Genomic DNA, 9,398 nt, shown 5'->3' on the forward strand with positions numbered 1-9,398 from the left:
TAAGAAGGTAACGCTTTTTCCCCATGCAATACAGCTTAGTTCAAAAGCAAATTTAAAATATTGGTACAAGTAAAAAGGGCACAAAATCCATATTTTGTTAGGGCAGTAGGCCTATTTGTGGCAGTCAAGAAATCATGGTGCGAAATTGGTCTAAAAATTGTGTGTTTTTCCGCCAATGCATTGTTAAAGGATGAGTGTGTTGTGTAATATTCCTATATAAAACTTTAACGGCCAATTAAAAAATATTGGTCTAGTAAAATCTGCTAATTCACAAGATCAATACATCCTTTATTATCCCGCTTTGTCGAATTTAATGCATCCGTACCAAGTGGCAACCTCCCGCTCTCTCTCGTGAGCCAACAAGGAAGTGACTTAAACTGTAATTTGTCAACTGGCCGCTAGAGGCTGGCTGCAAAAGGGAGTCAATCCCTTTTTACAGCCTGGTGCAAAAAAAAAGATTTTGGTCTATAGCTAATTTTGCCCTTCATGACAACTGTGAGGGGGGTGAATTTTTTTTGTAACTCATCCGTTGAAATCATATTAAGCCTTAAAGTTCTGCATAATTAAGGGCGTGGCCAATTGAGTGACAGGTGGATTGCCGCTGCTGACACTGCCGTCGCGCTAGATGGGCGTGGCTTCAGCAACCGGCTCCCGCCTTTTTGCCCATTGTCGATTATTCAGGAGTGACACGCTGCCAAGATGGCGACGGCCTGCTCCGCCCACTTTGAGCTCCGAAAAACGCTCTTCAGGAATCTAGTGGTGACGTCACGGACACTATGTCCATGTTTTTATACAGCCTATGATCCGTACAGAAGTGTCGAAATGCTGAATCAATTTATTCACTTCTAACAGCGCAGAATGGGAGCAGCATCATACACAGAGGGCAGAGCGTCACGTTATTTAAAGGGGAAGTTCACACGTCAGTGAGTAACAAAGGAATAAGTGGCTGCATTCTGATTACTTTTATGTGACTGATCAAGCTTTTATATGTAGTTTGGGGTAATAAAGGGTTTTGTAAGTTTGACTGAAATAATAATGCAAAAATTGACACTTTAAATCAATGTTTCAAACAGAAACAACAGATAAAGACAAAAAGTAGTCATTAATAATATCTAAACATGTATCCAAATTCAAATGTATTAAAATTATTTTATGTGTGATGACAATTTCTTAGCAATTAGGGATTACACAAACCTGTTTATATATATTTTATATAAGGCTAAGCAGGAATCTAGTGGCTACATAGTAATATTACAGATGATAAATGGTGCAAAATTTCTATCTTATGTCAATTTACAAATAATGCGTTCAGATTTGTGGAACTCACAATGTGCTGAATCTCCACACATTAGTGTCGTTACTATGACAACCAATGTGAATGGGCGCCAATAGGGATTTTGCCTAGGCTGTCAAAATGGCTAATGGCTCTGAGTTCAAATCACATTCAGAGAGCTTTGCTTGACCAGTCAAGAGTTTGGTCTTCAGCAAGGGAGGTTATATTCTGCATATTTTTCAGACATCTCTGTGTATCTGGATGGGGCCTAGAACATTTTGCATAGCACTGGTTCTTCATCTTGTGCAGTCTCACAGATGGGTGGGTCAACTGCCATAGATGCCAGAAATATCCCAGTTAAAAGGTACCCTACATAAGTGTGAGGCAGAGTGCGTATATATAACGTCTGATAATTACATGTGTCTAAAAAAGGGAACCCTGAGAGCTTCGAGTTCAGCCACAGACTACAGAATCATCACAGATTGAAACATGCGCCACCCTCACTATTCAGTACCACTTGTAAACCACAGCAGCCTAAGCCTATAGTTACACTGGGTTAATAATATATATATAAGTATACTGTACATATACTGTAACATCTAAGACATCTTAAATGTAGAGATACAGTGCATAAACCAGGCTACTGAACATGATGTGTTTGTGCATGTGGGAAAAAGGGAGAAAAAGTAGGCTACTAAAGTCTGAGTGTTGTTATTTGTGCTTTAAACACTGTGACATATCTTGACCGTCTGAACTCCATGTTTGTCTGTTTGTTTTTATCTGTCCAGAATCTTATTGTTCATCTGAAGGATAGTCCACATATGTGTGTGTGTGTGTGTGTGTGTGTGTGTGTGTGTGTGTGTGTGTGTGTGTGTGTGTGTATATGTGGGTCTATACAGGACGTAAGTAGGAGTCAAAATGGTGAAATGGGGGGTAAAAGAAAGAGTGAGCTCTGTAATCTGCATACAATTTGTAGATAACCTTTACTGGATATCATTCCTCCCTAATCTCATTACTATAAAGTTTGTTTGTTTGTTTATGTTAACAAATGAAAAAAAAAAATGTGGAAACTGGTCAATCAACATTTAGGATAAAATAGAAATGTCAAATATGTTACTGGTGGAAATATAATATTACAAACATTTATTGATTTATTTATTTGAAACATTTTAATGATTATTTTACATACAGCAGCTAAGCAGGCATTGTTGTGACCTGCAAGGTTAATTTATTTATGTATTGTATATTTCCTTGTGTTTATTGTTTGTTTGTTTGTTTAGCCTACCTACTCTTTTAGTATGTAAACAAATCACTTCACCAAAAATACTTCCTGGTGGAAACCTTCCATAACGCAAAACTTTCTTTCTTTCTTTCTTTCTTTCTTTCTTTCTTTCTATAACAATTAATGAATAGCTGATATATTCAAAAATTATCTTTGCAGGTTGCAGAGCAGCAGACATGAAAACTACAGTAATAGCGCCCTCTGATGGTCATCATCAGTTTGCCAGCAGACGCGTCTCGTGTTCTAGAGAATTCTAGGTGCATTGTGGGTACCTCACCCGGCAGCGTCCTCCTCTATCCTGCAAACATGATGGTGAGTGCTCTTTCATGCCTGTTTTACCTTGAAATCCATCGTCATCCGACCGGTACGCGCATTTCCTAGTGTTGGGAGATAAACATCCAGCGAGAATAAAGAATAAAGAACATGTTTGCGAGATTATTTCTATTTTAAATGGGATAACACGCCTGAAGATTTACATTGATGCTAGCTAGCTTGGTGGCTAACGATTCATTCTTCTGTATGAGAGTGACAAGCAGAATTTAAAGATTTGCATAACGACGCGATGTGCAAAAGTACACATACATATAACTTCTGTATTTCACTCAATAGTTTGGATCTGTGTGGTTGTTAAATGATGCTAGAGGTTTTAGTTTAGCATCATTTCTGTAATGCTGAATAACGGAATGAACCGGTTACACCCTTCAGTATTGTTTGTCTCTTCAGTTGCTATGATAAACCTGTGACTTTATGAAACGATGTTCCCCTAATAAAGGCTCTTGTTTTTAGCACGTAGGGACACACTCATAGAGATATATTTATGACACCTCTTTTTTTGCGTGACAGCATGCAATTTTTCAGCTGCAAAAACTAATACAAAAGCAGGCATTGCTGTTATTTGTACGTATTGTAATGTCTCTGTGTATGATATATATATATATATATATATATATATATATATAGAGAGAGAGAGAGAGAGAGAGATGGGGATAATGTAAATGTTTAAGTAAAGGTCATAGCAGTTTATTAATTAACCTGCATAAATGGTCAATACACTGGCTGCATAACAACTGTCACATGTCTCCCATAGTCATGGAAAACCTTAAAAATCAGTGCTTTTAAAAATTGTGATTTGCATGCTTGGAAAGGTCATGCACATTAGCACAGTTGCAAAATATTGCGAACATATCTATTGTAAATAGTAGGATTTTTCTTGTTTGATCTACACTTAAAAATATTACAAACTTTTAATTGGATTCAAAAGAGGGTGTAGATATGATATTATAGTGATTCCTGAACATCTCCCCTCAGCCCACTCCAGTCATCCTCCTGAAGGAGGGCACAGACACCTCTCAGGGGATCCCACAGCTCATCAGTAACATCAATGCCTGCCAGGTTGTGGCAGAGGCTGTGCGGACCACCCTCGGCCCCCGTGGCATGGACAAGCTTGTGGTAGATAACAGAGGTAAGTCTGAATTTCTGCAGAAGTGCTGTTTTATTGGGAAGGACTGGCATATTTCTTGGTATCATATTAACAAGATTCTCATGTTGTGATTTACATGACATTATCTTGCAGGCAAAGCCACTATTTCTAATGATGGAGCCACAATTCTGAAGCTTTTGGATGTTGTACACCCTGCAGCCAAGACTCTGGTAGACATTGCCAGATCTCAGGATGCTGAGGTAAGATTCCCGCATTCTGGCTGTACATTTCTACTGCTTTAAAAGGTAGTTAGTTAGGCAGATAGTTCTGGTTCTCAGTGTTGATTGATTGACAATATAATGTTAAAGCTATGCTAAAGACAGAATTGTGAATGTAAACATGACTAAAGCAGCTGCATGTCTGTTTCTTAATTAGAAATGTCATTTTGAGCAAGTTGGGCTCAAATTGAATGATCTTATAGCTAGTTAAATCCACTAGAATGGATCATCTTCATTCTATGTGTTTGTTTAGGTTGGTGACGGCACCACCTCGGTGACTCTGCTTGCTGCTGAGTTTCTGAAGCAGTTAAAGCCATACGTAGAGGAGGGGCTTCACCCCCAGACCATCATCAGAGCATTCCGCACCGCCACACAGCTCGCTGTCAAAAAGATCAAAGAAATCGCTGTTACCATCAAAAAGGATGACAAGGAGTGAGTCTAGTCACTGTCTGCTATTATATATTATAGTGATGTGTTGTTATTATCATATAAATGCAACAGAGGTGATCATTTGTCCTCTGTTGCTGCCACAGAGAACAGAGGAAGTTGTTGGAGAAGTGTGCTGCTACGGCTATGAACTCCAAGCTGATTGCAGGACAGAAGGGGTTCTTCTCCAAGATGGTGGTGGATGCAGTGATGATGCTGGATGATCTACTTCCTCTGAAGATGATTGGAGTGAAGAAGGTGCAGGGTGGAGCTCTGGAGGTGAGGGAGCAGTGTTCTTGACTCCAAAGTGTTCCTATGTAATTTTTTACTTAAACATTTTTTTTTTCATACCACACACAGATCCTTTGGACTGACTGTCGCTGTCATTTTTCAAGTATTAAAATCTGTATGTTCAGACAATGTCAATATCTAGTGTACCTTTATTGGTTGCTGTAGTAATGATGTCAGGGTCAGCATGACGTAAAGCTGGAATATACCTTACGGCTTTTAAAATAGATTTTTAAACATTACGTGTCACACATTTGCTTACTTTGTAAAATTGAGAAAAACTGGGCAAACTATTGGAATTTTTTTTTTTTTTTTTTTTTTTTTTTTTTTTTTTAAACTACATATTTTAAAAACAGATATATGCCGCCAGTCTGAACAAAGCCCTTTACATTCAGGATCATTATTGTGGAATAGCTGAGCAGTGAGAATCAGGGCACGTATGTATAAAACTTAATATTTAAATGTATTTTTATTAGAGCGCTTTGAATTGTATAAAATTTTCATAAATTATTACTGATGCTTCATTTTCTATTGGTATGTCTCCTCGTTTACAGTTGGAGCAATGATGTGAACATGAGCTCCATCAGTGGCTCCAGCAACTCCAGGAAAGCCCACAGTCCTCATAAAAGTGGCTTGTTTTTGCAATATGGTTTGGCGGTCAGTTGGAAAGTTAATTAACTGCCATATAGTAGTGGCCAAAAGTGAGGTCTGGGCTAGGAAATATAACATCTTCACCCTTAATTAAAAAAATAATAATAATAATAATGTAATTATTATTTTATTTAATTATGTATATAATGCAATGAAACATGCCAAAATGTGCGGGCAGAACTTTTGGCATGCTGTCATACAAAGAAATTATGAACGCATGCAAAAACAATAGGACTAATGAAATATTAATAACTTATGTTGTAATCAGTGTGCCAATGTTGCCAAATTAGTGAGTTTTGTCACTAGATTTAGTGACTTCCTCAGGAGGAAGAATTTTTTTTTTTTTTTTTTTTTTTTTTTTTTAAGCCTAGCAACAAAATCAATTTCTTGGATAACGTTATGTACAATCTGAGATTCTCACATGACGTCATAAATGCGAGTTTACTGATCTCTAGAAATTAATTTTAGCTACTCTCAATTGAAAGCAGTTGGCAACACTGGTCAGTGCTTTTTTTCCCATTTGTACTTGAATGGTTTAAGTGAAATGTGGGTTTATAAAAAAAAAAACAATCCACACATCACGGGGTTGGTGTCACAATATGTAAGACATTGCTGCATTTTTCCAATTTTCCAGCCAAAAAAAAAAAAATTAATTTCTACATTTCTGCAGTTAGATCATTGACTTCAGTGGAAGAGGTTGATTAAATTTCTTACTTTGTCAGTTACAAAAAATAATAACAATTAAAAAAAAAAGTTTTGATATTGATAACCAAGTTTGTATCGTTTTATCAACTCCATATCATCATATAACTCCAATGTGTCATATCTTCGCTGGAAAGTGTTTGTCTCCTCCTCTTTGCTGCCATCTTTTTACTCCTAACTAGTTTAGGAGACCTCTTCAGCTCTCTTCAATAATTTAAGAGCTGGAACTAGTCTTAACACTTAGGAACCTTTATGAAACACTCTTATTCATAAGTGTAGAAATAACATCACTTTTGACAAGCTGACAAGCTACACTATATAGAGTTCATTATCGAAGGCGATTCATCTTCAATAATGAACTCGATATAGCGTAGCTTGTCAGTGAACTACGGCTCTGTGTATTAACTGCCACTCCATTTGAAAGCAGGTGATGGGGATTTACTGCTAACCACGGAACCAGCTGACAAGATGTGCATGATCATATCGTTCGATATATTGTCCAGCCCTACTTAGGACTAAAATTTTACTCTGGGCGGCTTCATACATATGGCCCCTGATGTAGATTTTAACCTCGCGGTCCTTTGTTTTTGTTTCTGTCTATCAGGACTCTCAGCTTGTAGCTGGTGTGGCGTTCAAGAAGACCTTCTCCTATGCTGGCTTTGAGATGCAGCCCAAGCGCTATGTGAACCCAAAAATCGCACTGCTCAACATTGAGCTGGAGTTGAAGGCAGAGAAGGACAATGCAGAAGTCCGTGTCAACTCAGTGGAGGTCAGTACTGCTCTTTACCGTCACAGGTTGTCTCTTTCATTGTTGAAGCCTAATGTTAAAAGGACAGGGCCATAAGAGAGTCAGGAAACTGATGGTGTAGTTGTCATTTTAAATTGGGCGTTGTTTCGGCAGAAGTGAAGGCCCGTTAGTATTATCTGCTTTCTGTAGCTTCTACAAGGTATTTTATTGCAGTGACACTAACTAATCCCAAAGTCTGCAAATTCATATTATATTCTCATGTCAGTAATCCATCATGGCTCATATAAACAAACTCAATAATTTTTTAAATATGTTCATGCGGCTGTTTGCAGGACTATCAGGCCATCGTCGATGCTGAATGGAACATACTATACGATAAGCTGGAGAAGATCTACAAATCCGGTGCTAAAGTGGTGCTGTCAAAGCTTCCCATCGGAGATGTGGCCACACAATACTTTGCAGACAGAGATCTGTTCTGTGCAGGCCGTGTTGTGGAGGAAGATCTTAAGAGAACTATGATGGTATGATGCTATCCTGTGTTCATCCTGTACATAAGTACTTTTCCAGTCCATTTTTATATTGGATTAAAGTCATTTTTCTTTTAAGATCTCTCATGAGTAAATTAATGCCAGATATCTCTTCCCATGTAATAATGTTTTGGTCGTGGTAATGATGTGTTGTTGGCCATATAGCAGTTAAAGCAGTTGTAATGTCTCCTCCAGGCCTGTGGTGGCTCTATTCAGACCAGTGTCGGTGCCCTGACTGATGATGTGCTTGGACAGTGCGAGCTCTTTGAAGAAGTGCAGGTTGGAGGAGAGAGGTATTTTTTTTTTCTTTCTTATGTAAATACAGAATTTCATTATGTCCATGAAACTGGAGATTTTAATAATTGATTTAATGTAAACATTTTCCATACATGCAAAGTAACTGTGTGTATTGCATTACAGATACAACTTCTTCAAAGGCTGCCCGAAGGCCAAGACCTGCACCATCATTCTGAGGGGTGGTGCGGAGCAGTTCATGGAGGAAACAGAGCGCTCACTGCACGATGCCATCATGATTGTGCGCAGAGCAATCAAGGTGAGGAAAGCGTCATCTCTTGCTACAAATGATTACAACAGCAGATTTATTTTATCCTTGATTTCTTTTTGTCAGTATTTCTTGTGGGTAAAGACTGAGCCGAATGACATAGGAAAGTAGTACTGTAGTCCTGATTTCAGAATGTTTTAAGAACAGTCAGTAGGGGGAGACAAATTCTTCTTAAGCCTGTTTTACGAATAGAGTTGTTACCGAACATTCTCATATTTCCCCATGACAGAATGACTCTATTGTTGCTGGAGGTGGCGCTATAGAGATGGAGTTGTCGAAGTATCTGAGGGATTACTCTAGAACAATTCCAGGGAAGCAGCAGCTGCTGATTGGAGCCTATGCCAAAGCCCTGGAGATCATTCCCAGACAACTGTGTGACAACGCAGGCTTTGATGCTACCAATATTCTAAACAAACTGAGGGCCAAGCATGCACAGGTACATACACAAGTCATGGCTCAAATCATCTAAATTGAATGTCAGTGTTCTAATTAATCCATTTGCATAATCTCCATTTTCCTAGGTGGTATATGGTATGGAGTGGACGTGAATAATGAAGATATATCAGATAACTTCCAGGGATGTGTATGGGAGCCCTCTGTTGTGCGTATCAATGCCCTGACCGCTGCTTCTGAAGCTGCATGTCTCATCCTCTCAGTGGATGAGACCATCAAGAACCCTCGCTCTAGTGCTGACGGCCCAGCGGCACCTGCTGGCAGAGGAAGAGGTCGTGGTAGACCCCCACACGCCCACTAATCTACACCCATCCCCACTAGTGTCTTGGGCAGAGCCTCTGGACTCCGTCAAAACAAATGCTGGCCATGTATTGGGCCTTGATTTGTTTTTTTTGACCCATTTTGTTACTCTGGTCCCACTTAATCGAAGCATTTCTTTGTTTACAAAGGCTAAAGCAGAATAAAATGTCATTTTTGCTAATTGTTCCAGATTGATGGAGATTGAATCATCTGTTGGATAGTTGGAGATGTCATTGTTGTTTTGTGAAAGTCTGAGAACACACACAAACCATACAGACACTCAAATAAAGAGTGATCAGTTTGTAGATCTGTATAAGCACTGATATGCACGCACTGCTGAGATACGTTCCTGTATTGGTCATTCGGTGGAACTATTTATTGTACCATTAAAATCAGTACTTTTGCTTCTCAACATTTGTCTTTGATTTTTTTTTTTTGTGTGTGTGATTTAACCTTTTAGTCATGAGTGGTAAGAGACTGTATATATT

At 38.6% G+C, this 9,398-nt stretch overlaps 1 protein-coding gene across 1 annotated transcript; it reads left to right on the forward strand.

Moving 5' to 3' along the window:
• Positions 1 to 2,714: 2,714 nt before the first annotated feature.
• On the forward strand, positions 2,715 to 9,322 carry LOC109088155 (T-complex protein 1 subunit eta). The gene is made up of 11 exons (XM_042760845.1): positions 2,715 to 2,867; positions 3,864 to 4,017; positions 4,129 to 4,235; positions 4,507 to 4,685; positions 4,787 to 4,958; positions 6,925 to 7,089; positions 7,401 to 7,589; positions 7,791 to 7,888; positions 8,016 to 8,148; positions 8,387 to 8,593; positions 8,678 to 9,322. Exons 1-11 carry the CDS (start codon positions 2,760 to 2,762, stop codon positions 8,909 to 8,911), a joined length of 1,746 nt encoding a protein of 581 aa, XP_042616779.1. The 5' UTR covers positions 2,715 to 2,759; the 3' UTR covers positions 8,912 to 9,322.
• The last annotated feature ends 76 nt before the right edge of the window (positions 9,323 to 9,398 follow it).

Source organism: Cyprinus carpio, chromosome A7 (assembly GCF_018340385.1).
Source record: "Cyprinus carpio isolate SPL01 chromosome A7, ASM1834038v1, whole genome shotgun sequence".
Classification (NCBI taxonomy): Eukaryota; Metazoa; Chordata; class Actinopteri; order Cypriniformes; family Cyprinidae; genus Cyprinus; species Cyprinus carpio.

Coding starts and splice junctions, on each gene's coding strand:
- LOC109088155 (XM_042760845.1), top strand. CDS start 2,760: ATGGTCATCATCAGTTTGCCAGCAGACGCGTCTCGTGTTCTAGAGAAT. Junction 4,686..4,786: donor ATCAAAAAGGATGACAAGGA/GTGAGTCTAGTC, acceptor TTGCTGCCACAG/AGAACAGAGGAAGTTGTTGG. Junction 7,590..7,790: donor ATCTTAAGAGAACTATGATG/GTATGATGCTAT, acceptor TGTCTCCTCCAG/GCCTGTGGTGGCTCTATTCA.